The sequence below is a fragment of the Lichenostomus cassidix genome, chromosome 18 (assembly GCF_008360975.1).
Source record: "Lichenostomus cassidix isolate B80296 chromosome 18, HeHo_3.0, whole genome shotgun sequence".
NCBI classification, from domain to species: Eukaryota; Metazoa; Chordata; class Aves; order Passeriformes; family Meliphagidae; genus Lichenostomus; species Lichenostomus cassidix.
In genome coordinates this window covers 484397-511147 of record NC_139498.1, presented here as the reverse complement: position 1 = coordinate 511147, position 26751 = coordinate 484397, and the positions used below count along the sequence as shown (strand labels likewise).

The 26751-nt window shown below is 41.2% G+C and overlaps 1 protein-coding gene across 5 annotated transcripts in view; it reads left to right on the top strand.

The window, feature by feature from the left end:
- SMURF2 (SMAD specific E3 ubiquitin protein ligase 2) overlaps positions 1-26751 on the top strand; it is a 67105-nt gene that overhangs the window by 29725 nt on the left and 10629 nt on the right. For 2 of the 5 annotated variants that reach the window (XR_014855528.1, XR_014855526.1), the window contains exons 4-19: positions 4979-5112; positions 5298-5363; positions 7732-7816; positions 9099-9182; positions 10272-10471; positions 10645-10729; positions 12856-13014; positions 16769-16979; positions 18360-18463; positions 19104-19218; positions 19638-19816; positions 20252-20389; positions 20616-20736; positions 21338-21539; positions 22523-22598; positions 22863-24806. Coding sequence is in view for 2 of the 5 variants with exons in the window: in XM_085077271.1 (XP_084933397.1) it covers positions 3341-3370; positions 4979-5112; positions 5298-5363; positions 7732-7816; positions 9099-9182; positions 10272-10471; positions 10645-10729; positions 12856-13014; positions 16769-16979; positions 18360-18463; positions 19104-19218; positions 19638-19816; positions 20252-20389; positions 20616-20736; positions 21338-21539; positions 22523-22598; positions 22863-22962 (2089 nt within the window). In the remaining 3 variants the exon portion in view is untranslated. Of the gene's footprint in view, positions 1-3340; positions 3371-4978; positions 5113-5297; positions 5364-7731; positions 7817-9098; positions 9183-10271; positions 10472-10644; positions 10730-12855; positions 13015-16768; positions 16980-18359; positions 18464-19103; positions 19219-19637; positions 19817-20251; positions 20390-20615; positions 20737-21337; positions 21540-22522; positions 22599-22862; positions 26564-26751 lie in introns of those variants that run through there. The other 3 variants (XR_014855527.1, XM_085077271.1, XM_085077270.1) reach the window with 3 other exon arrangements.

The window sequence follows — 26751 nt, the reverse complement described above, 5'->3', positions numbered from 1 at the left end:
GTGTAAAGTGCTGCTAGCATGGCCGAGTGCAAATCCTCCTGTAACCTTTGTACAGCTGGGGAAGGACTCTGCAGGAGGAATGGTGGGCACTGTTTGGCACTTAAACTCCTGTGAAATTCTGTGTGGAAAATGTCAGTGGTTCCCTGTGTCTGCCCCAGTGTTGGCCAGTTTGAAGCACTGGAGAGAGAGTGGAGTTGTCTGCAGTGAGCTGTGAGGGACGCTCAGTGCTCCTTGGCTGATGATTTGATTCCCTTCTGGAGAAAAGGAGGACATGGGAAATGAGGGAGGATGTTGATATGCAACAAGAGTAATGGAAAAAGCCAGTAAAATCTTCAGAAAAGAATTCCTCTCTGGTTATAACTTTTAAGGAAGGATGAAGAGAAGGTATTTTTAGGTTGTTTTATAGAACAAGCCATGGCTGTATCTGGATACTGTATTGTCTTTCCAAGGCTGTGATTGCAATCCACAACATATTATAAAAAGCAGAGATAGAAGAGGAGTTTCAGGCAGAAAGCTTTGCTTGGAGCAGATTTGAAGTATCTTGCTGGATTGGAAGGAATTTAGACCTATGTGAAGCATTTTTTGTGGGTGGTGGTTTGTTTTTTTCTTGTTTGGAGAAGAAGTTCCTTTAAAACTGTATGATATACCTATTGTCAGGTCTCAGCTTTTCATCTGTACCAGATATTAAGATGATTTCTTCATGTATCATATGATGGCAGATGCAAATGGCACAGTCAGATGGGGCTGTTGTAATATATTTATGCAGTAATGTCTGACTTAAGTTGCTAATTCCAAGGGAATGTTTGTGACTTGCTAACCTGATTCAGCATAAGTAGATACTCTGTTGTATAAGAATTTTTTTAAAAGACTTCTGCAGTGAGCAAAAAGGGGTTGACTTTTGCCTTGTGTGGTTTTGAATTCACATCTTAGTGTGAAAGGAAGTGGTTGAATTAGCTGTTTGGATTCTTCAGCCTAGATGGGTGTATGTGTAGAGAGGTGGAATCTGGGAGGCTTTCCGGAAAGAAATTGCCAAATAGTTGCTGTCTGGATGTAGTTTACTGTCAGTAAAATACCATGCTTGCCCTGGATGTATTCCCCTTCCCTATTTCCAGTCTTGTTTGTGTTTTCCCTATTGTCCAGGCCTTTCCTTAGAGCTTTTGAATAACCAGACGTGACACATTTACAGACTTTCTTGCATTCAGAGCTAAACTACCCAAACCAGCAGTTCAGGAACTTAAATCCCCTATTTCTCTTCCTTCCCCTTTCTTCCCTACTGCGATAGGCAGATCTCTCCTCCATTCCCCTGCTCAGTCTGCTCCAGCCTCAACAACAGCAGCCTCTGCCCTTAAGGCACAGCAAGTCACATAATCTCTTTACCTCTGAGAGGTGTTTTTACCACGATCTTCACCAAATCCTGCTTCTGGTCCCATTCTTACTCTGTGCCCTTCAAATCCTCACCCCCCAGGCTCCAGCATGGGCTCTTCTCCTTTGTGATCTCTCTCAAATGGAACCTCACCCAACTCCCACAAATAACTCCTCCTCTTCCCAAAATCTCCTCCCTGTGGTGCTTTCACCTACTCAGGTTGTTGTGCTGCACTGGAAGAATCACTTTTCTCCCCCAGTCCTCTGACTGTTTTGCCTAGTTATTGCTAGTGATCCTGGATTTTTCTCAGGGAGAGAAGGCAGCAGCTCTGCTTGGTGCGGGTTTAGACAATCCCATCCTATATTAATCTCCTGAAGAGTCATCAAACAGCTCTGTGCAGTTGCTTTTCCTTCTCCACGTGGTGCTTGGGGCCAGGTGGGTGAAGCTGGTGCCCTTTGCAGCAGCCAGAAAGTCCCAGAAGCCCCTACTGCAGTTCTGCTCCATCCCAGCCACAGCCCCTGGCAGCTCCTGGTGAGCATCCCAGAGTCTCAAACACTGTTCAGTTAGTGCCAGAGATGGGCAATGCCAGAAGGAAGTGAATGGAGAGAGGAGAGAAAAAATTGGGGTGCTGTTTTTATTATGTCTCTTTGCACCCTTTTCCCCCCAGTCTGAAAGCAGCTGGGAGCTCCAAGCAGAACATTGTCATTGTATTAGAAAAAAAGTCAGAAGTGGAAAAATGGAGAAACAAACCAAGTAACTTGTCCAGGTCATAAAAAGAGTCTGTGTGACACCATGGATTAGAAATAGGGAATTCCTGAGTTCATACCTCTGGATGCTGCATTTTTCTCTCTTTCTGGAGGGAGTATGTCTGGCTGCTGATCAGGAAGAGCTGTGTTTTTTCAGGAATATTTTTTTCCACTTTCTTCATTTCACATTTCTCCAGCAAGCTGAACTCTTCAGAGAAAATGAACATAATGCTATGGGGGTGAAAAGGCACTTGATACCAAACCTTCCTAAGTGGTACAAAAATAACGATTGTCCTTGTGTTTTAAATTTTTACTGAAATAATGTAGATGTTTCTAGTAAGGCATGAATTTGATTTGTTTTCTTAGAAGTGGAAGTGCTAAGAGTAGGGAAATTAAAATTTCTGAACATGAGATTCTTAACCAGAGCCCTAATTTTAAAGGTTCAGAAAATATGGAAGTTAACAAAATGTCTGTGCAACTGAATTTCTGTGTTTCCTCTTCATTAATACTAATCCTTTTATCTCTGTTGAAGTACTGAAGCTGTGGAATAGTTATTGCTGATAGGGTAGAGGAAAAAAAGAAATACAAGCTCTAAGAACTTCTAATTATGAGAAGGAAGAGAGAGTCATCCAACAAAATGGGGGGGTGTGGTTTTTTGTTTCTGGTTTGGTTTGTTGCCCTTTCTTTTTTGGAACATTCTTTTTTAATAAAAAATAAAATTCCTAGCTCAGGCTTTTATGTTGGAACTTTATTGCCAGATGATGTAAAACAAATGTAACTTATCCACCAAATGAATTGGAAATGTCAGCTTGTCCTACCATCACTCTCTAAATACAACCATGGGTTTTCATGCCTGAAATGATGCAAAAATATAGATGAAACATTTTGCTGTAAAGCCAACTAGATGTTACTTAACTATTTCTTTTCTTCCTTTATTAAAAAAATAGATGTTTATATTTGGGAAGATGCAGCTTGTCTTCCTTATTTCCTTTAAAAGTGTAAACCAGCCTAGGTTTTTGGGTGCAAAAATCAAGAGTAGGTTATAGTGGGATGTGGAATCCTCACCTGCTTGGTGTGGATGGTGACTGTTCATCCCAGCTCTTGAGAACCTCATTCTGAAACGTTACAGGAATTCTTGGAAACTGTGTTGTGTATTCAGCTGTTCTACATATTATTCAAACTGTTCTGTTATGAGATTGTGTTTAACCATCTACCTTTGACTTTTTTAAAGCAACAAGGAAAACTGGAAAATTCAAGACAGGTCATGATAAGTCTTTATTTTTAAGTGCACCTAAATTGTTCTCATAAGAGTTTATTTTTAGTACATAAAACATTGTAGACTGCAACTGTGCACGTGATTACCCATCTTCATCTCGTTTCTTTATGCAAAATTGGCATTGTCAAGGTTGTGAGGCCAAAAATCTGACCTATATTTATATTATACTATACTATTCAAAAACTTTGGGGCTCTTTTTATGTGAAGTTTGTGTTTGTTTGTGTTTGTTTGGTTTTGTTTTTGTATAAATGTGCAGCAGTTACTTTAAACCATCAGGCTTTTCTGTCTTCTTGGGTCAGTCGCTGTCTGCAGGTGGGAAAAAGAAGTTGTCAAAGTTCTGCTTTTTGGCAAAGGAAAAATGGGAGAAGTGTTAACCTGATCACAGCTGTAATTTTAAGCCATGCCAGTTAGTTCAATTATTTGGTTTGCCAACCTTGACAGTATCATTTCTATCTTTATGAAAATACTAAGAGGTTTAAAAGCCAACAAAGCCACAGTCAATGGGGAGATGTATTTAGACATTGGTTGATCAATTTTCATTCAAACGCAAACAAAAAAGAAGCACTTGGAACTAAACTGAGGCCAGAATTTGTGATCTGGGAAGAGAGAACTACAAGGAGTTCTTGGGATCTAAGCCATAGTTACAAATTCATTTCCCCCAACTTGAAACAGCCATAATAATTCAGTATTGGCAATCGCTGATTTATCTGCAGTGTTTTGAAATTGTCCTCTGAAAGTTTTGAAAACAAAAATGAGCTCACAAAGTAATTGCCTCTGAAGAACAAAGCTTCAAACAAAAATAGCAGAAATAAAACAGCCTACAGTGTCCAGGTTTCCCCAAGGCAGTGAACACAGATGCAGGTTTTGCCAAGCATGTCCGTGGGAATGCTGCGAGGAGCAGGGGCAGGAGGGGAATGTGGCACATCGTAGCTAAAACCCCCTGACATTACAGCTTGTCATGGCTGTGATGTGCAATGTATGTCCCAAACATACATTGCTGAGGGGAAATCAGCCTCCTAGGGCTTGGGGAACTGCAGATGTGTGCTGGCTGGGCCTGCCATTGTCCCTGGGTGCTCAAAGAGCCCTCAGAGAGGTCACTGCACTGCTGGGGTTTGGAGGAGCAGCCCCTGAGGAGCTCGTGGCTCCTGTTCTAGCGCTGGGGCTGCTGTCCCTGCTGATCCCAGACCGTCTGGGATCCATGAGCACTGCCATCCCTTTGGACAGGCTGAGCTGGGGCATGAAGCTGAGCATGTTTGTGGCTGCTTGGAGAGCTGTGCTCGAGGTTCAGCCTGCAGCCTGCTTGTGCTGCTGTTTGAACAGATTTCGGTTGGTTCCCATGAATGAATGCCTCCCCCCAGAACGAGGCTTTTAGAGCAGTTTGTATCCAAGTGAGCTCCTCCATGAGACATGCTTCCATTGAAGTACGTGCACATCTTACCTGCAGATGACTTGCTCTTTCTTGCCATTACAGTGTGTGTTAAATTTTTTATGTAGTGGTTGATGATCTTTCTTCCCCCCCAAGGTGATTACTGAAGTATCATCAAACTGTTCAGTAAGTGCCATTGACAGTACCGTTTCTTCCACATTTTTCAGATATATTGGGAAGTCGGACTCAATAACAATCAGTGTGTGGAATCACAAGAAAATTCATAAAAAGCAGGGAGCTGGTTTTCTGGGTTGTGTGAGACTTCTTTCAAACGCAATCAACCGCCTTAAAGACACTGGTTGTAAGTAAGCTAAGGACAAGTTTCTTCTCTTTCAACCCAAGCTTGCATGCACAGAGTTTTGAAGAATGACAGTTAATTGGGTTTTTGCTGGTTTTTATAAAGCTTGTGTATTCCAGTTGGTTTGGTATCTTGGGATGGTGTTTTGTTCTGTTGTATGATTTTTACTTTGTTTCCTCTTTTTGCAGATCAGAGGTTGGATTTGTGCAAGCTTGGGCCAAATGACAATGACACTGTTAGAGGACAGATAGTAGGTAAGCAAAGTTTTTTTATCATTCAGTTCTCTTTTTATCTTTCATTTCTATAGTAGCTATAGAAATAGCCTTCCTAGATGTCAGTTTTCTGTATTGAATTCTCCAGTGTCTACTGCCAGAGCCATTTGGACCTCAGGCTAGAAGTATGGAGGTAGAGAATTAAAAAAAACGCAAACTAAAAACCAAAACCAAATACTCAAACCACCCAAAAAAACCAAACCAAAGTATTACTAGTGTTGGGGCAAATAAGACCATAGATAGTAAAAAAATAATATTTAGAAAGTTTTTTATTTCACTGTAAAGAATGGTGACAGTTTGAGTGTGAACTCTCTGGAAATCTGACTACAAAATTCTTGGCCACCTGTGACTTCACCTCTTTGTGTTGGTCTGTCTCTGTCTGATCTGCAAGTGCTTGCATTAAGATAAGAGTGTGGTGGCACAGGAGAGTTCAAATGCTGGTAGAAATGTGGAATTGCTGACACTTCAGGCTGTTCTTGATTAAACTTTCCGCATGAGCTTGCAGAGAAGAGTGAAGGATAAATCAGTCATTTTTCTAGGGCGTGTTTTGTTGTGGGTTCGGTTTGCTTTTTGGGTTTGCTCCAGCGTATTGGTCCCTGAGCATCCCTGCTGTGTGTGCAGCTTTGTTTGTGGGGTTCCTTTGGTGAGGAGGCTGAGCTGGGTGCACAGAAGAGCAGGTGCAGGGTGTGCTGGGAGCCCCATTCTGCTCTCACCACTGAGCAGGGACTGTGCTCTCATGCTGCCCTCCAGAGTATGAACACATCCTGGTCAGCGTCGCTGGGGAGTGCTGCCCGTTCATTAAAGGGGAAAAAAAGCCAAACCAAGAACCCCTCCCCAGAGCAGAAAGGTCTGGGAAGCCTGTGGGAAATCTATTGCAGTGTGCAGTGGCAAAGAGACGTCAGAGAACTAGGCAGGGAGAACCAGTCAGAACAAGTCAGCAGTGTGGGCATGAAGGAGCCTGCCAGGGTGGCTTTAGCTGATGTGCTCAAGAGAAGTGCTGCAGCCAAAGCAGCTCTGGCTCTGCTGGGATCTGCTGGGGCTGCCCTGAACACCAGCAGCTGTCAGATTGTGCACTGAACCTACAAAACACCACCTTGTCAGGTTACAGCAGAGACCCAGAGCAAATCCATGTGCTCTGTTTTCTGTTGGTATCATCAGGAACTTGAGTTATGCTCAGTCGTGGCTCTGTTTTAATTTATTGCATCCTTGGTTTGATTCCAGAGACTCCTCTCTTTTTTTGTCATTATTAATCTTCTTATATTTTAATCTTTCTTCACTAATGCAACGTTGTTGAATGGATGAATAAGCCTGAGTAAAACTAGGTAATTCCACTGCAGTAGTGAGATGGTGGTGAAATCTGGATTAAAAATAAGTAAAAAGACAGAATAAGTTACAAATATACTCTCAGTTCTTCAAATTATAAACTCTCTTAAATTAAGAGACCACGTGCTATTGGAAACCAGTATTAAAGTGTAATTGATGCCTTCAGCAGATGATCATCTTGCCAATCAAGTGCACAGTGGGTATGCCTCTCTCCAGGGACAGAGAGAATTTTTAAATCTTAAATCCCTGGGGTATCTTCAAACAGAGAAGAAAAGGGGGCATTTTGAGCAGTGGATCCAGGGGCACCTGAACTGTGTCTTAATCTTGCAGCTCTTCTGTGCCACTACTTTATTTCTGATGTGGCAGTGCAGAAAAAAATGAGCCCTTATTTATTACAAAATGAATGTACAAAATGTTCATGGAAGACTAGGAGTTAAAATGGATTAGGAGTGCAGCAGGTACTCCAGGGCTCCCTGGGCTGGTCTGTTGTATTCTAAGCTTCAAAACATGTTGTTGAAAATTTGGGGACTCAGGCAAAATCTGCCAGTTCTGCTCCAACTGTTTTAACTTCACAAAAGTTTGGTTGCATCCAGGTTAAGGTCTGTAAGGTCCATTTCACTGCATGTGTAAATAGGACTTGAAGACAGTTGTCCAGAGGTACATTAGTGCCACCTCAAGAAATGTGGGCCACAGCACGTATTTAGCTTTTTAAGCAATTGTTTTATTGTTAAAGGCGTAACAAAACATCAAAAAACTGCCCCAACCCTGCAGGAACACAAGTGTCATAAATTATCAGATTGGACACTTGCAAATTGTGATATTGGGAACAAAAGCAGCCTATAAAAAAAATCTTTGTTTTCATAATTGCAGTACAAAAGCTTCAGGCATAAATACCCATTACAGTGAATCATGTAAAAAAAATTAAAAGTGAAGCAGTTTAGTTGTCCAAGTACAAATTCTCTTTCAGATGTAACTGTAATTTACATTCAGATGCCATATCTTTAATAATTCTTTTATTATCCTACAGTCAGCCTTCAGTCCAGAGACCGAATAGGCACAGGAGGACAAGTTGTGGATTGCAGTCGGTTATTCGATAACGATTTACCAGATGGGTAAGCTGACATCACTGTGGTTAAACACAAACACAGCTCATACAAGAGACTGCTGCACTACTGAGAAGTCAGTGTGCAAATAAATGATTTCAAATCTTGCACTCAGAGTTCTTCAGTTCTGCCTTCAGAACAGGAGCTAAGCCAGCTGGGGTACACAGAGCAGTTGATAGTTTGGCTGTTATCTTACCTCCACTTGGAAAAGGGGAGGTGACATACGTGAGTAAATGCTTTGAAAAATACACTTGTCTAAGAAAACATGTCTTTCAAATTAAATCACAGCCAGCAAAGTGCTTTATGCATGCAGTAGTTTTGTAGCAAGGAAGTGACCACAGGGCTTGGCTGCCCTTCTGCAGCACCATGTAGAGGTGTAGATGCAGTGATAAACATGGATCAGTTCTTTTTCCCTGCACCTCTTAGTGAAGAAAATGTGACTGGGAAAGGTAATGCAGCCCAAGTTCTTGCTGTATTTACCTGCCAAAGGCTGGGTTTAGGACTCTGGTTTGTCCCTGTGGGAGTTAATGACATCATTATCACCTAAAAGAGTTTTGCAGGAAACACAGGAAAATGCTCTGGTTTAGGTTCTGGTGCTGTCAGCAACTTCAGAGCAAACACAGACTTTCTGAATGTGATTGTTGGCAGGTAAAGACAGGAAAAAATGAGTTTTCAGGGGATGAATTTTGAAATGCAAATCATCATCTAAGTCCTTAACAGCATTCTTTTGTTAATTTGGAGTCCAGATAAGTCAAAAACATTTTTGAAAATGCTTCTAAATCTTCAGTTCAAAATATTCCTTGCATAAATATTACTCACTTAATTTTGTAACTGCTAAGTTTGCTGTACAGCCTCATGTATTTCAGAGTGCAAATTTAATAATTGTTAAAAATTCACATTATTTGAAACTGATTTTTTAATGGAAGCAAGTAATTCATGAAGGTCCTATGAAAGCACTTATTATGGTCAGTGGTCAAAAGAAGTTAAATGCGTTATTAAACACGATGTTTCCAAGAAGTTTCTTTACGCGGCTATTTGGATTTAATTAGAATTCAAGGAGTTATTAAATAAGAAGATGTGATATTGTTAATGATGTGCCTGGTTCCAAGGGAAGAATATGTTAAATAATTTTGGAGTTCAGCTTCCAGTTGTTTCCTGTCACTTTGTTCAGCTAACGTGACTCGTAGCAGTGTAAGTCTTCCTGAGCTGGGCATTTATGTTGGAAACGTTTTGTGCCCTGCTTTCCTGGAAATAGCACTCAGTGCCTTATCTCTGCCTGTCTGGATTGCAGGTGGGAGGAGCGCAGGACTGCTTCGGGAAGGATCCAGTATTTAAACCACATCACGAGGACAACTCAGTGGGAGCGACCAACACGGTAAGGAATTCCTTGGGAGCCTGGATAAGATGGAGTTTGATAGCTGAGCAATTCCAAGTGCCTCTGATGGGGATTGCTCATTTCTCCAAGTTGCTCTGCACAAGCTGACTTTTCCTTCTTTAGCATCCTTCTCCTTCAGTCTGCCTAATGCTTAACTCACAACGTCTTTCTGATTACATCTTTTCCTACCCTAATAGCAACATCTTTGCTTTCTTGTAGAGATGCTGTAGTAGAGCTCTATAAATGCAGACATTACAATGTGCAGACATCATCCAGGGTGAATAAGTGTGACCATGAGTAGCTGACAGACGTTGCTCTGTGACCATGTAACCCAGAACAGTTACAGCTGATTGCTACAGAGTGTGTTTGGAAATCATTGTGATCACTTTTTCAGATAACTCTAGATGTGTGTTGTGAAGCTGTTCCTCAAACCATTTCTTCATTGCATTTTTTTCAGGCTCCTCTGTAGACTGTCTATGCCTGCAGACTGTCTCTTCCATTCTCAATATCATTCTGCTCTCTGCATGGTTATATTTGACTTAAAATAATCTGGACTGTTAACACTGTCAGCTCTGATACATATTTGCAGTTTTGGAGTGAAGGGACTAAACAGCTTTTTTATTTACCTATTTCTGTTTTTCCTGGTATGTTACATGCTGAGCTCTAGACACAGTTGATAAAATGTATAATTCGTTCTGGGGATTTCATGTGACCTTGTCAATCCCCCCAGTTTTAAATCCTTTCGAAAGCAGCATTGAAATACAAAATCACACTGGTTAATGTTTCCTCATGCTCTCAAGAGCTTTTATTCTTGCTTAGCCCTTTTTCACCATCCTTGTGTAAGAACCTTCCTTAGAAGGAATAACAAGGCCTGATCACTTCCTCAGCCATATGAAGGCAAGGTTTGAGAAAGTTTGGAGGTGAGGAGGTTACTGATTCCTCTGGTGAGCACAAAGCAGGACCTTCCTGCTCCCATCGAGATGTGCTGCTGGGCAGGTCACAGAGGTGTCCCCAGAGCCCCGGGATGCAGCTCCCCCAGGTGTGTTGTGTCACGTTCAGTCAGCATTGAGGTTTTGCCGTTGTCCCCAGGCCAGCGTCCGAGTACTCGAGCCCCGGCCGGCCGCTGAGCTGCTTCGTGGACGAGAACACTCCTCTCCCTGGCACCAACGGCGCGTCCTGCGGCCAGGCAGACCCCCAGCTGGCCGAGAGGAGGGTTCGCTCCCAGAGGCACAGGAACTACATGAGCAGGACACACCTGCACACTCCTCCCGACTTACCTGAAGGATATGGTATGGAAATCAAAGGGGTTTTACTTGTGGGGCTCTCAAGAAGCTGGGAAAATGGGTTGTGTCTTCTCATGTGTAAGATCCTTTTCATTCCTTAGTTTGGGGAAATCAATCTTTGTGAGTTTTCATACTGCATTTTTTGTTCTTACATTTATTAATTTATCTTGATTTCACAGAGCAAAGGACAACTCAACAAGGTCAGGTCTATTTTCTGCATACTCAGACTGGTGTCAGCACGTGGCATGATCCAAGAGTACCTAGGTAAGGAATGGAAATAACCCTTAAGATTTCAAATCAAAATCATTGAGCAAAGTGCTCTCCTCAGAGTTTTCTCTGGCTAATATTTCTGGTTCTTCGCCCCTCATACATAATTTTAACAAGTCATTCGTCAAAATGAATTTGTCTGTCTTCCCCGGTTCTTCAAGTTGTTACTGTAATGAAAAGGTGGAAGATCAGGAAATAAATTACAGTGGTGTTCTGAAAACAGGTATCGTTCACTGATACTAGATTTTATATATCAATTAGAGCCAAGTCCAAATTTTGCTACTCGGCAAAATAATGAAACAAAAAATAGAATCTAAACACTTCCAAAAGAAGTTCTGTTGAGATACTTCAGTGAAAACTAGGTTGGATTGAAACACTCAAAGTGCTTTTCCCATTGTAGTTATCTCAACACTTAGGAGAAAACAAATCTTAAGTCTTTTTAATTCCATGCCCTTATTTACACAATATATGTGTACATACTGTTCCTGATTGTACATGTGATTATTTTTTGTATGTTTGAAAGGAAAGGATGATAGTGGAAATATACCACTGTCATTGGTGGGTATTGGTAGCTTCATGGATATTGGTAGCTTCTGATTTTCCTAAATAACCAAGAAATCCTGTTGTAAATTATAAGAAATCCTGTTGTAAACACTTGGCCCCCCAAGTCTGTGGATGGTGGTGTGAGAGGTGTGTGTGGTTTCAAACTGGCAGCCTGTGCTGGCATTTGTGAGAGCTAGGGGAACTCTGGCACTTGCTGCTGGTGTTCCTGTGTTCCTTCCCATGGAAATAGGTGTCCCAGGAAGGATAAAATGCCTGAAGACCACAACTTCATTGTGCTTTGAGTTACTATTTTGCTACTGGTTTTTTGTGTTCTAAGATCACACTTCGCTTTTATGCAGCTTTGATGCATTGCCTGCAGAGCTGAGGCTGCCGTTGTGCATTAGGAAGTCCATGGCTTGTGTATTACACAAAACCAGGCTCTGAAAAACAAATAATATGAATATCTAATCCTTAAGTTTGGGGTGTGACAGTTCTGTGTGCAGTCTAAGCACTGCCTTGAGGTGTGGCAGCACAAACAGAAGGAGTGTCTCTGAGAACAAGAATTGTTTGCATGAGGATAGAATTTATGTAATTTCTAAGGAATATTGTATTTTGAGGCTAATAGCCACAGTCACGTAGTCAGCAAAAGTAATTCTTGCACTTCAGCAAGAATAACAGCAAAAGTGCAATGCCAGAGCTTCATGTTTCTATTAGTAGCTCCTCAAGTCTTTGCAATCCCTGCAGACTGCACCTTTTAAGCTATTCTGTCCCTTGGCTCTTTCCTCCTTCAGCTCTCATGATTTTAGAGAGCTGAGCCCCTTTGGGAAGAGCTGCACTGGACAGTGTGAAGTGTCTGAGGTGTGAGTAGCATCCATGACTAATCAGTAAATGTACAGTTCTGGAGACCAGCATTTGTTTTCAGCGAGACTCTGGAATGAATTTACATCTTCCCAATATCAGCAGATTTTTTTCTTGAGACCTACTGAGCCACCTCTGCATTGCTCAGGGCAGAGCTGAGTCATTGTTCATATAATCCTTGATTCGAAATATTTTGTTAGAGAGCTGCTTGCTTCCCACAAGCTTTTGGGGTTCTGGGGCAAAACAGCAAGTGCCATCTACACTCCTCCCATGTGTAATTCTTCATGAAATGTGTAACTCTTCAGAAATATAGTTTTGTTTTCTAGGAGTTTCTAAAGTGTGATTCACAGCTCCTTACATGACTAATGTTGTTTTAAAAAATGTTTTCTCTCAGAATTGGTGCAGAGCTGCAATTCCATTTTCACAAACGTGGCAATGGTCTTTATTTTGGTTTGAAGCCTGTATTAATTTAACAGCTGAAGTTAGTTTGTAAAAATGAGGGTTATTTGATAAGAACCTTTTTCCCCATGGCATGTGTTCTGGGGTGTGTGTTTTTGCTGTGGTGGGCTTGTACCTTGGGAGTAGAGATTCCAGCTGAATAGATCAAGTTTCTGAAACAATACATTTTCTCAGACTTCATGGAATTGTTCTGTTACATTTACACTTGTTTGGCTCAGAGGCAAATTGCTGAGGTATTTTTCATTTTATATTTGTTTTCACAGGGATCTTAGCAACATCAATTGTGAAGAGCTTGGTCCACTGCCTCCTGGATGGGAGATCCGAAATACAGCAACAGGCAGGGTTTATTTTGTTGACCATAACAACAGGACGACGCAGTTCACAGACCCGCGGCTCTCTGCAAACCTGCACTTGGTCCTCAAGTGAGTCCGTAGCCTCTGCCAGGGTGGAGGGAAGGCAGTGACTCCCAGGGGACCTGGATTTGTGTCAGGATGTCAGGAGGCTTTAAAAAGTAGCAATATTCTTTGACACACTGATCAGCAGCAAAGATGAGTTTGGTGCTCTTGGAAAAAATGTCTCCAGGAGCATTTAGGCAGGAATGCGGCTGTTGTGATGCACAGGGGGAGAGAAGCAACTGCTGTCTGGTGGGAAGGATTGGCCCATCGACTTTTTTTTTTCCTAACAGCAAGAGAGATGCTTTGTTTTCTCTATACTTCATTCTATTTTCAGTTATGAAGAACTTGTTTTAAAATAAGAAGTTGCATATGAGCAAGTGGTGTGAAATACTGATGAGTTAGGCAAGGGTGCACAAGTGCCCAGCTGTTCTCCTGGAGTAAAGGAGAAATAATTCAGCCCCTGCCTTCAGTTTTAGAAGGACTGATTGATATGTTCTCAAAATAAGGCCCCAATAGTTTAACTCAGCTTTTTTACAAAAAGGATAAAACAGAATAGGAGCTGCATTTTTTCTGCCTTAGTGTTTTGCTATCATAATTTAATCTCACAGTTTTGAAAAGAGATGGGCAAACTCAAAAGAATTTTGGCTCATGTTTTATTCCCTAAGCACTCATTACACACTGGGGATTTTCTACTAAAGATGTAAACCAAAAAGCAGACAAATATTTCTTTTTTTATATTTTTATTTGGTTGGTTGGTTTTGCCCAGACGGCTTGTCCTAGGTACTTGGGAGTTTGATTCTATTGTTTCTTCTGCTAACACCTTTTAATACTCTTAGGAAACACCTCTAAAGTATTGAGTAGGTGTTAAGTGGAAGAAACAATAAGGAGTTGGTTAGATGGAAAGCCAGGCAGCCCTGGGCGAGGAGTGAGTAGGAGGAATAGCCCTTTAAGGAAGTGAATCATTGGGAAGAAAAGCTGAAGGAAGGAATAATGGGAACAAGACAAAGCTGAGGAATGGAAAGTCATATCCAGGAGTCAACATGTCTTTTATGCATGACACAAAAGCTGTCTAGCCTTTGCCCAATATGCACTTGAACTTCACACCCCATCAGGGAGAAGAGCCTAAATACTGAAAAATATGTATTTAGTTTAGAGAAATCATTGGTTATATATGTGTATATTACAGAACTTCAGTAAGTCCCCATCATCCAGAAGCTTTGGGTCTTTTTTTTTTTTAATTTAAAACAAATCACTTATATTTTTAGCTGAATTTAAATTGGTAGTTTGAAAGTAAAATGATCTTGAAAAAAATTAGCAGTGAAGGAGCATGTTCATATTTGAAACACAGAAAGTTTCCTTAAATCAATTCAGATTTAGATATTGTACTTGAAGAAAAACTTCAGACCCTCTTAGCTACAGCAGTGCAGTTTTTAAAGTATAGAAAACTCAGTGAGCTGGGCTGTATTTGGCAAACTGGCCTTCCCAGGTGGGTTTATTTTGAAATGGCAGAAGGGGCACAGTAGCCAGTTCTGCATGGATTGTGGAGGACAGGTAACAGAGCTACCTTTGTTAGCTGGAAAATCCAATTTGACATTTAATTTCCAGAATTACAGAACCATGTCGCATTTATTTGAACTTAGAGTACTCCTACAATGTGCTGAAGTTTTTCATTTGTCCATCTGTCTTTCATTAGGGAAGTATTTCAGAAACTCACCCAACAGTGTCATCAGCAAAGTCTGCTGCCTGATAAATCATTTTTGGTGTTTATTCTTTTATTGCACCAAACAGGATATGTGAAAGTTTCCCCTGCCTTGAGCCTACCTTCTTATTTGTTCTTATTTGTTCTTCAAAAAACAAACAAAAAAAGTAGTTTGCCTTAGGCCTGTCAATTTGTAAATTGTCTAAGAAATAAGTTTAGACTTCGTGTGGGATGGGTGTGATAGAGTTTTAGGTTCAAAAGTGTGAGAAAAAGTTTATTCTCAGTGATACTGACTTCTCTATTGAGCTGAGTAAAGCTATTTGTTCTTCCAGTTATGACATTATAAGTTATGAAAATAATCAGACTTGTTACCCAGTTCTTTTCTAAGACATTGACCACGAGTTTGTGATAGATATTGATAGTTATGGCACCTGAAAAGTATTTAATTGTATCCTTCAAGCACTGTATGGAATCAAGCACATTCACTCAGCTGCGAAAACAAACTGAGAAATTAGATTTAATAACTTTAAGCACTGCAGGTTGTTTAGCTAATACTGCACTGGTTATTTTTAGTCTAAGCTGGAAGATGGCGTTTTATTTTTCTCTTCATAGTACTTCCTTATTTTGGGAAGCACTGAGAGGAGAAAAATAATGGTTTAATTGGATGCATAGATCCGAAATTCCTGCTTATTTCAGAGATTACATTTCCTTTAAGACTAATGCTGTCTAGCTTTGTGTTTGGGGGAAATGTGACTTTTTACCCTTAAAGGTGGTATGGAGGGATGCTCACTTTAGTATATAAAGATGGCCTTTTCTGGTAGTCCTATGCAAGGAATATTTTCACTTATTCGTCCTCATGGAATTAGAAGTTTCAGGAGATAGAGTAAGGATTTTTCTTTAATTTGTGTATCAAGTAAATACAGTTTAAATGAGATTCATATTTAAAACTAATCCCAAGTGAAAATTACCATGCACATGGCATAAATGACAAAGAGCCATGTTCTCCAACCACAGACAGTGTGTGTCTCAATTATTACAGTGATTTGTATTTTTGTAGGTGTCCCCATGGAAAAGTCTGCTGGAGGTGAATTTTGGTTGGCCAGGAGAGTTTTCTACTAGGCCTTGTCTCAAAACAGACAATAGGCTGACATTATAAAATACCTTAAGATGATGTTTGGTTCCATCTTGTAGTTTTTGATCATTGATATTAAAAAAAAATCAGCATTTGACTGGAAAACATTCTGAATTGTAATGTTTCTTATTTATCCAGTAAATGTAGGGTATTGTCATGTACTCCACAGAGATGACTCTCAGGCCTTTAAATATACAGTTTTTATTCTGTATTTTTTGGGAATGCCATACTAAAAAGCTGTAAAAATATCCACTCACTGTGTACAAGAAATGACACAGGGAGAACATCTCTGCAACATGATCCATTTACTTTTCCTAGTAAGAAGTCAGATTTACAAAATCTCTCAGAATTGCTAGTAAAAATACTTGTTTATCTGTGCCAATTAGTTCTATGTGAACTCCCACATTCCTGTGGTCCAGACTAGGCCAGGTACAAGGGACAAGGTCCTTGCCAAGCTGCCAGTACAAACAGCTTTTTGTAAGCTTACTCTTTTCCAGACAAGCCATTTAAAACAGACTATGGTATTGACTGTAGATTAGAGGCAGAGTGTTTGGCAGATCCCAGAATTTTAAAATGGAGGAAGGGAAAACACGCAGAGGAAATATGGAAATGGTATCTGAGAAATTCAGCATCAGCAGCTTAGTAGTAAAATTGTGTGGATAGTACTTTATTGTATGCGCTGTAGCCTTTCCCATACTTTGTAGAGTAGCACTAATAGAAATAACAAACCCTAAAAACAACTGTTAGTTGCCAAGAAAGACAGAACCATATGTCTTTAGTCAGGATAAAATCACTCTGAATTTCTCCTTTACTGGACCCAGACATTTTTAGCGTAATCCCAGTAATAATCACAGTCAATTGAAAGTAGGTTAGATACAAAGGCTGAGGGTTTCAGAAGAGAGCAGGGGATGGATGAAGTCAATCTCTGAGGCAGCTGTGTGTGTTTGCAGCCGGCAGAACCAGCTCAAGGACCAGCAGCAGCAGCAGCAGCAGCAGGTGGTGTCGCTGTGCCAGCTGCCCGACGAGGCCGAGTGCCTGACGGTGCCGCGCTACAAGCGGGACTTGGTGCAGAAGCTCAAGATCCTGCGGCAGGAGCTCTCCCAGCAGCAGCCTCAGGCTGGCCATTGTCGGATCGAGGTCTCCAGGGAGGAAATTTTTGAGGTAATTCGAGATTTGGACCTGTTTCTTACCGTGGAGGGAAGGGGAGGAGAGTTGTTCATAGCTGTGTAAAGGAGTCGCTCGCTGAGGTGAATCTTGAAGGCTGCAGTTAAAGCTGGGATTTTACCATGGTGAAGGGTAAGAGGAAGCATTCCAGGGGGGTATCGAGAGAGTCATGTAATTAAAATAGATGCATTTATCCTGCAGAGAAGAAGAAAATCAAGGAAAACTTTCTCTGTGGCTGGAGATGTACAGCCTATGTCAGGGACTGGGGAACGAGTCCAGGCACTTCATCCTGTCTCACTTCTTCCTTGACTTTGAGAAGCTGATGACTGTTTCAGAGGGGATGTTACAAATGCAGCACTGAACTATAATTAGTGATTTTTTGATGTAGTGTAACTTCAGTAAAATTACTACTGAATAGGATTCCTCTTTAGGGTTTGGATTTCTTACCATCGATCTCAATTCTCTCTCCAGAATCAGACCAGTTTTACAAATTGTTTGGGCTTCTGCTTGGCCAGAGATGCCCACAGTGGGATCTCTGCATTTGTTTTGGGACATGATTCAGCAGAATCATTCTCTTGGCTTGACTAAACACCGTTATAATTCATTGGCCTTTTCTGAAGAACAGATTGTCCTCTTGAGAACTTTTCACCCAACCCACCCATCCCTGTTGCATTTTTGCTCCACCCACAGACTTGGTCTCCCCACTGTGTTGTCACAGTTTTTCCTAGCCAGGATTTGTGTTGGTCTTCCCTTTGGAGACAGATCAGTTTGTAAGCAGCTGGAAGAGAAGGGCAGGACAGGCTACAGGATTATGATGTTCAGTCCAGTGTGTTGGATCCCCACACACCCACCTGCCTCTTGTGTCCTGTAGAGACCAAGCTCGGGGCTGGTACTGGACAAAAATAAGAACTACACTTTTCTTTTTCTCTAATTCCGTAGCATTTGTTCTGCCTTTCAGCTTCCTTTCCCTGTTGCCTTGGTGAATTCTTACTGACAGAGGAATAATCCTGTAGATTTACTGGGATGGCATTGCTGCTTCTGTTCTTAAGGTGCTTCTTGAAGGCTGCCACGTTTTACCAGAGTAGAAGCTCCACTGTTGGCTTTCCAGACTGCAAAAACCAGGAACCTTTAAGGAAAACAAAAGGAGTTTATTGACACAATTTTTTCATGAGTTATGTGAGAATGAAGGAGAACATTTGATCACTGAAGAAACAATCTGTGATTTGAGAAACTGATGAATATCTAGAAAAACAGTGTCCCCTTTAAGAGTGTTCCCTTTGGACTCAAGAGCCTGAGACTTCCTTCACTTCCATTAGACAGCAGGAGCTTCTACTGAGTAAATGGCAGTTAATAAAAGGAAGTGTTGTGTGTTTACAGGAATCCTACAGGCAAGTCATGAAGATGAGGCCAAAAGACCTGTGGAAACGATTAATGATAAAATTTCGTGGGGAGGAAGGCCTCGATTATGGAGGTGTTGCCAGGTAAAACAGTGGCTTCTCTGTCTCTTCCCTGCACCCAGCCCTGCCAACCACCCCTGTGCTTTGAATCTGAACCAGCCCAGTGTCAGCCGTGCTTCCTTTACATTATTCTTATTTATATTTCTGTTTATTTCTGTAACAGATTGTATGTCAGAAGATATAAGGCTTTAGGTAGTATTTTAAAATAAAAACTGCATCAGAAAAGCAACTAATTTATTGAAAGTAAAATGCAAATTAAGATCATGTCAAACATCTCATATGTGTGAGGTTTTGGTATCTACTGAAATTAACGTATTTTTCTTCGGTTAGGGGTGTTTGGGTATCTGAGAATATATACCACTAAATACTTGGCTTTATGGCACAATTTTAACCCAAAAATGTGCTTCATTGCAAATTGTCCCTGCTGTTTCAAGCAAAATGTTAAAAACCAGCAGTTAGTGGGCAACTTCAGTCTATCAATAGTCTGAGGTTATTTTTCACTTATATATATTTCACTTCAGCCTTATCTCAGCATGTTCAGAGATCACTTCCTTCACTTTTGTGTTTAATAGTAAGATTAAAAAAATCAATCCATTTTTAAAAGATTCTCAGTGTAGGAATGCATTTGTCTATGGAGTAGCAACAAATAATATTATTTTCTCAGGGAGTGGCTGTACCTGTTGTCCCATGAAATGTTGAATCCATACTACGGGCTCTTCCAGTATTCCCGAGATGACATCTACACCCTGCAAATCAACCCCGACTCTGCTGTCAACCCGGTAGGGCTGGTGCCATGTGCTGGAAATTGGGGTTTTCTGACCAGAAATGAAACACATCTGGAGAGGGTTCAACATTAAGGAGCCAAATTCTTAAAATTGCTGCTGCTGGACACTGAATTTGTACAATTACATGATAGTTTCTTTTTTGTACTGATCAAAGAAACTTCTCAAATGTGTTCTTAATTTTCTGTAAGATGTCAATTTATGTTTCCTTTGGGAGAAATTGAGTTTATTTTGGTTGTTACTTGTCAGACTCCTGGACTGGAAGCGATGTGCTCAGCGTGCCGTATGTGAAAACAAAACCAAACCTCTGCACAGGGTTTGGGGTTTTCTTCTTTCCTGTGTATTTTAATTTTGTCTCATACTTAGCAGTGGGGATGTCACTGAGCTGAATGGTTTGTCTCCCCTTTATGCTGTAGGAACACTTGTCCTATTTCCACTTTGTGGGGAGGATCATGGGCATGGCTGTGTTCCACGGGCACTACATCGACGGGGGCTTCACACTGCCCTTCTACAAGCAGCTGCTTGGGAAGCCAATTACTTTGGATGACATGGAATTGGTTGACCCTGATCTCCATAACAGCTTAGTCTGGATACTGTATGTACTCTGTAGGGTACCTCGGGATGTTCCAGTGCTGTCTCTGTTATGTCATAAATGTCCTAAATCCTGTGGAAATAGTGTATTTTGATCTCCTGCTCAGGCAGATTTCAGAAATACCTTTTTTTGCACAATTCAGCTTCTTTAAAGCTAAAAATGCTCAATCTACTCAAATTTTGGGGGGTGTGTAGTTAATACTAATTTATTGATTTTACCAATTATTAACAGTAACATGTTATTAAAATACAACATTGGAACTTTTGATAATGGTTTTAAAATATAGCATAGCAAAACTGTATGTTCACCTTCTGCTTCCAAGCAGTACTTTGAAATGCCATTGAAAAATGAAAATGTGCTTCTGTCAGATAGATTATGGCTGTAATGTATTTGCAGAGTGTGTTTTCCCTCAGTCACTTGCTGCTTTATTTGTCCCAGTGAGAACGACATCACCGGGGTCCTGGACCACACGTTCTGTGTGGAGCACAACGCCTACGGGGAGATCATTCAGCATGAGCTGAAACCCAATGGCAAAAGCATCCCCGTGACAGAGGAGAACAAAAAGGAATATGTCAGGTACAGCAATAGCCTTTTCCAGAGGTTTTGTCCTATTTCCCAAGGTGGGGAGGAGCCTTTACTCGTGGAAGTAATTGTCAGTGTCGTGCTGTTGGGTTTTGCTGCAGGGCTGTGCAGTGGTGGTGGTTAATCCTGTCAGTGGGGCTGTGTTTTGGGGGCTGGATAAACCACAGGTTTATTGTGTTTGAGTACATCCTTCACAAACCCAGTTTGCACTTGCTCGCAGACTTTACGTGAACTGGCGGTTTTTACGAGGAATTGAAGCTCAGTTCCTGGCGCTGCAGAAGGGCTTTAATGAAGTAATCCCACAGCATCTGCTGAAGACATTTGATGAGAAGGAGTTAGAGGTCAGTGCACCAGGTTGTGTTGTGTCACCAAGTGGGACGAGGCTTTGGGAGCAGCGCAGAGCTGTGTGCGCTGACCCGGGACGGGCAGGGTGAGGGCTGAGCAGGGCAGGGCACTGGGGCTGTGTGTGCCTCCCTGGAGGTGACAGCTCACAGCAGCTGCAGAAATGGCCAGAGCTTCTCCCCTGGAGCTGAAACCCCCTTGAGCCTTCTGGGAACCTGCAGAGACCTCGGGCTTGCATTGGCCATTGCTGCTCCGGCAGTTCTGGGCAGAGTTCTCGTGGGGCACTTTCCTCATACAAAATTCTGTTTAACTGACAGATCAAGGCACTTTTGTGTAAGCTTGGAATGGTTGTTTGGCTTTGTTTTTTCTTTAATTTTAATTGAGGCTATTTGAAAAGTGGTTTGTGTACAGAGGCAGAATTTTAAAAATGAGAACGTTGTATTTCTGCATTGCTTAAGGTGAGTGAGAAGTTATAGTTTGCCTTTGGTATAAAATCTGTCCATTTTTCTCAGTTAGTTCTTCATCATTTGTGTGGCTCCAAACCCATTTTTATAGTCATCAGTGATGAAATATTATAATCATCGTATTTTAAATTTACAGCTCATCATTTGTGGACTGGGAAAGATTGATGTTAACGACTGGAAGGCAAATACCAGGTTAAAACACTGTACCCCAGACAGCAACATCGTGAAATGGTTCTGGAAAGCTGTGGAGCTCTTCGACGAGGAGAGGAGGGCGCGGCTGCTGCAGTTTGTCACTGGCTCCTCCCGGGTGCCCCTGCAGGGCTTCAAGGCACTGCAAGGTAACAGCCGCAGGTGCCCCGCCGGGGATGGGCTGCAAATGAGGCTGGGTGACTTCTGAAGAGTGATTTTATGGTCTGATTACAATCATGAGTAGTTGTTTTTTGTGTGGTTGTCTGGTACCTCCTTAGTCAGGTGCAAATGGCTCTTTTGTTTCAGTTCTGCACTTCCTTCTCTGGCAGGAGGTTCTGATCAGCTCAGATCCTAGAGTGCTTCTCCTTGGGTGTTCCAGAGTTGGGTTTTAATTCCTACCTTTTACAAGGCCTCATCACTTGCACAGCCCTGGGGGTTCTTTTAGACCAAAATGCACTAACACAGCTCAGGCCCAGACTCTTATTTAGCAGGAGAGTCCTCGTGAGAAATACAGACCCTCTGAATTGTATTTTTAATGTCTGCTCTGGCCAAGATTCCAGTTTTGCTCAGACTGGGACATTTGTAACCTCTTCTGTCCTTTGTGGCATTTTGGTGCACACCAAGTCTAAGGGATCGCTGTGCTGCAGTCTTTTTTTCTTTAGCAGAGAGATTAAGGGGGTTTCTAGTAGTTCGATTAATTTAATAAAATTATAAGGAATTGGCATTGTGACTCTATGGAATTTCAGCAGAATTGGCCACTATTCAAGACCTGTTATAAAACAGGGACAGGTACAGCTGTGTAAGTTTTGTTGTGCAGGAAGGGTGAGAGAAGTTAAGTTAAAAACTGTTAGAATTATGCAGTATGCTAGGTGAAAAGTGTGATTTATTCTTCCTTATCAGTGCTTTTTTCCTTACCTTTCCATGGTTCAAGTAACTGCAGGGCTGTCTGTGTGGGCAGAGAAGAGTCTGTCCTACAGCCACTGGGACTTTGGAGTTTTTCCCTTCCTGTTTGTGATTTCACCTTGCTTTGTGCAGAGCTTCTCTTTGTGTTTTAGTTGCTCTCTTGTTATTGTAGTGCAACAAAGACATTTCATGTTACTGCACACAGTAGTGAAGATCTCTGGATTTTCAGGTGCTGCAGGCCCACGACTCTTCACAATACACCAGATCGATGCCAGCACTAATAATTTGCCGAAAGCTCATACCTGGTAAGGCTTTTTCAGTTCTCTGCTGTGATCTGTAGCCTAAGACCAATCTGCTGTCAGAATATTTGGAGCAGGTTTTGTCTTTTCTCACATAACCAAAGCTGTCCCTTACGGAGCAGCACAGCTGTGAAAATTGGAGGTGGCTTTGGTTTAGCTGGAGCTGTGTGGCCTCACTAAGCCTTGCTGCCACTGGTGGCAGCTCAGTGAGGTGTCACAGACCTTGCAGTGATGGTTGGAGAGCTGAAACCTCTCTGCTTCCCCTCCCAGCTTCAACAGGATCGACATTCCCGCCTACGAGAGCTACGAGAAGCTCTACGAGAAGCTGCTCACGGCCATCGAGGAGACCTGTGGCTTTGCTGTGGAATGACCTCCCAGCCTCACCCAGACTATTTATACTCCTGTCAGCCAGAAAGCCCTTCCTTCCCTCAGCCAAGACTCAAGAAATGCTTGAAATACAGGAAACTTTCCCTTTTCTACACTAGGACACTGGGAGGGAAAGGACAACTTTTGGATTTTTTTTATTATTATTATTTTTAATTTTTTATTTCAAGAAAATAGATTCTGTGGTTCCTGCCATAGGATCATTCAGCTGCTATTAAAAACTAATATCTTGAACATACAGAATGCTGACTTTTCCTACATTTCAACAGTTAAGCAGTATTCTATACTTAAAGACTACTACTATTTTTGTAAGAGGTAATCTATTATATTTGCCTACCTGATTTCTATTCTCAGATACCAAGACACAACTTCAGCAGTCGGTACAAGTCACATTTCAGCCTGTTTTAAATGTATGATACTGAACAGCATCTATACCTGCTATTTTTGGAAAAAAAAATTTTGGATTATTCTAACTTTGCATAAAATTGGCTGAAAGAATCATTAATCTTTTTAATGAAAGCCACTTACATGTTAACTGCATTTTCTTACGGTAAACCATTATATTCTGCAATGTAAATTCCAGGTAAATGTTGCCACAGGGGCTTTTTTTTATATTTTTCAAGCAGGAATTCTGAATATGACGTTTTGGGATCCTATTTATATCACTTGTCAGATTCCTCCAGAAGAATTTCTAGTGAGTGACACAGACTGTATTTAGTACAGTCCTTGTGTTTACACGTGGAATAACCTTTTTTTAATGAACAGTAGATGTTTTGATTTTTTTTAACAGCATTTTTCTAACAAGTCTGTCAAGAGTATTTTTTGTTGCTTTTGACCTTAAATTGAAACACTGCATTTTTCAGCAGTTGAAGCACTGACGGGCTTTGCGAGCAGAAGCCTGTCAGCAGTTTGTTCCAGAACCCATCCTGTCCAGTCAACCAAAGTTTGTTTGAATGCAGCCAAATCATATTCTGTATTTGTTGATGTTAAAGATTTATCAGGTAAAACATGTTGTAATCTTTGTCCAGCTGCACATGACATGTGGGTTTAAGTTACAACTAAGGAAAAATGGTGTATTGACTGAAATATGTGTAATGTGCTTCGGAAATGAGGTTGTAAGAGCACATAATTTATTGATTGTAGGGATGGAAGTAAGTATATATATGATTTATAACATGGGTTGATCTCTTCAAATGGGAATAAAATGCACTACCAGTAGAGGGAACTGAACTTTGATGTTAGTTTGGAAATTCTCAGTTACGATCTGTCTGATCTGCTTGTGGTGTGTGGATAAATCAGGCTCCTTAAGAGGCAGTGCCATTCTCGTCTCAGCCATGAGAAAGAATATTTGGAGTAAGTAGCAGGTTTTTTCCAATCAGTGTTGTGTTTTTGTAACTTAGGTTACAATTAATCATCAAATCTGCACTATTTTTTCACTGCCAATGAGAAGTCAAAGGTATTGAAAATGCTAAAGGGATGGGCTGTAACCAGCTGTTCCATGGTTGCAGTGTAAGTCACAGTGAATCAGCTCATTTTCTGTGTGTTCCGTGGAGCTTGAACTAAATTCTGTTCTGCCAAGTCTGACTGCCACAGTGAGTAAACTACTGCTGGATGTTGTGTGTTAGAATAGTGGGCAAGGGACTACTTGTATAGAATTGTGGTAAGACTCTGGTGAGCCAAATCAACGTTGGTTTGATTTTTATTTGTTTTTTTTGCACAGCTGTTGCTGGCAGGTTTGTTCAAGGGCCTTGCTTCCCTTCCTGGGCTGGCTGCAGGCTGAGGCTACTTAGGGATGTAAAGAGAAAGCCAAGAGACTTCTCTGCCAGCCAGGTATGAAATACATCAGACCCATTCTTTTTTATTTCAAGGGACTCTTGCACTCCTGGTGAAGGGTTGGTACTTCTGCACCCAAGCTGGGCTCCCCAGCTCAGGGCTCTCGGGTGACTCTGTTAGCAGAGAAGCTGCACTGTTCCTTCCAGCTCTGGGGAGCACAGCAGGCTCTTGCCCAGTGTGTTCCTCACCCCAAGTGCTGCCCAAGGCTGGGAGCACAACTCCAGAGCCTCCCAAAGCCTCTGCTCAGCCCCTGCACATTCTGAGTGATGTGAGTTACTCCTGACAGGGATTTTACAGACAGACTCCTGTGACTGTTCACACAAGAGGCCCCAGTGTCACAGAAGTGATGGAAGTGGTTTTGTTTTTTTTTTTCCCCCTGCTCTTGCTCAGGCTGTGGCCATAGCCTCCCTGGTCAGGGAACATGGCAAATACAGAACTGGCTGGTGCATTTATTGAATGCATAATTATGGCCACCTTGGTGTCATAAAAGCATCTTTGGGGAGGGAGGAGATGAGCTCTGCAGAATATGGACCTGAGATCAGCTGATAATTACATTCATTTTCACAACAGCCTTAGCAGTACATCTGTTTTTCTACCAAACATTTTGGTTTGGAATTGAGAATTTTTTTAACTGCCACAGATATTGTAAATTTAATCATAAATTTAATAATTTAACATTCTAGGCAAAACTAGACAAATCTGCATTGAACTTTCCATAGCTGACAGATGAGGATGGATATACCACGTGTTTTGAGTGCCTTTCTACCTTCATAAAGACTGAGAGCTTTAACTAAAGCACCTCATCACTCGGTCAGATATTTATCTGAAAATGATAAAGGGTTGATTCCTTTCCAAAATTTTGTTTCAAGAACATGTCAGCTACTTTCACCTCAAAAAGGTGCTAAGCCTAATATTGCATTTTAACCTTGGACTTTAACCCCATGATTAATGTGAATATTTATTTCAATGTGTCCCTCTTACTGGGTTTTACTTTATCCAGTCTTTAGTTGTTTTAGAGAGATGTCACATCATGGTTTTATGCTGATGCTTTTCATTATGAATGTTTAATTATGAACAGTGACTTTTGTAGATTTCAAATATACAGTTCACAGTTGAGTTTCAGAGGATTTAATTTCTCGGTGTAAAGAGTTTTGTAATGGTGCTTTGTACAGTATGTATTCTAATTTTTTTTTTTTGCACATAGTTTCAGTTTCCCTAGACTGATTTATTTGTACCAAATTTTTGTGTTGTACTAAAGTCCAGAGCACACAAGCTGTTTTGAAATTCCTGTCCTACAACACTACATCTGTCCTGAACTCCTGGTGTGTTTAAATGCTGCATTGATGGAAGTTCAAGCTTTGCTCCTCTGTCACAACACCATCCTCCAGCTCAATGTAGCATCTTTTTAAACAGCACCACACAGTTAACAGGTGCCATTTGTTGTACTTTACACTATGTAGTAGATTCCTGGCTCTACCACATCCTCAGAGCTTTGTCTGTAGTTGTAATTAGTTTATCCAAGTGTAATTACTCCTCCACAAACAGACAGTTCTTAGTTTATAATTTCCATTGTATTTATTACAGAGTGTTTTAGCATTGGTATCATTGTATTTTCACCCAGCTGTTACAGGAGCTTTAACAAAAAAAAAAATCTGTATAAAATGGTTTTTAAGTACTTAATGTATGTACCCATGCAGAAGTTGAGCAATAAATTGTATGCTGTTTGCACTGTCACAGCATCAATGGTTTTAAAAGTTTTAAGTTTTTCTTAGTTAAATCTTTAAAATGTAACTGCCGTTTTTAAATAACTGGACTTTGTTTCAGGGGAAAATACTTTAAACTTGGTGACTTCCTACATGCTGTTACCTGCAGTAAGGAGTGTGCTGAATGTTCTAGTCAAACGCAGCAGGTTACTTCTGGCTCTCAGGTCCTGGCATGTCTT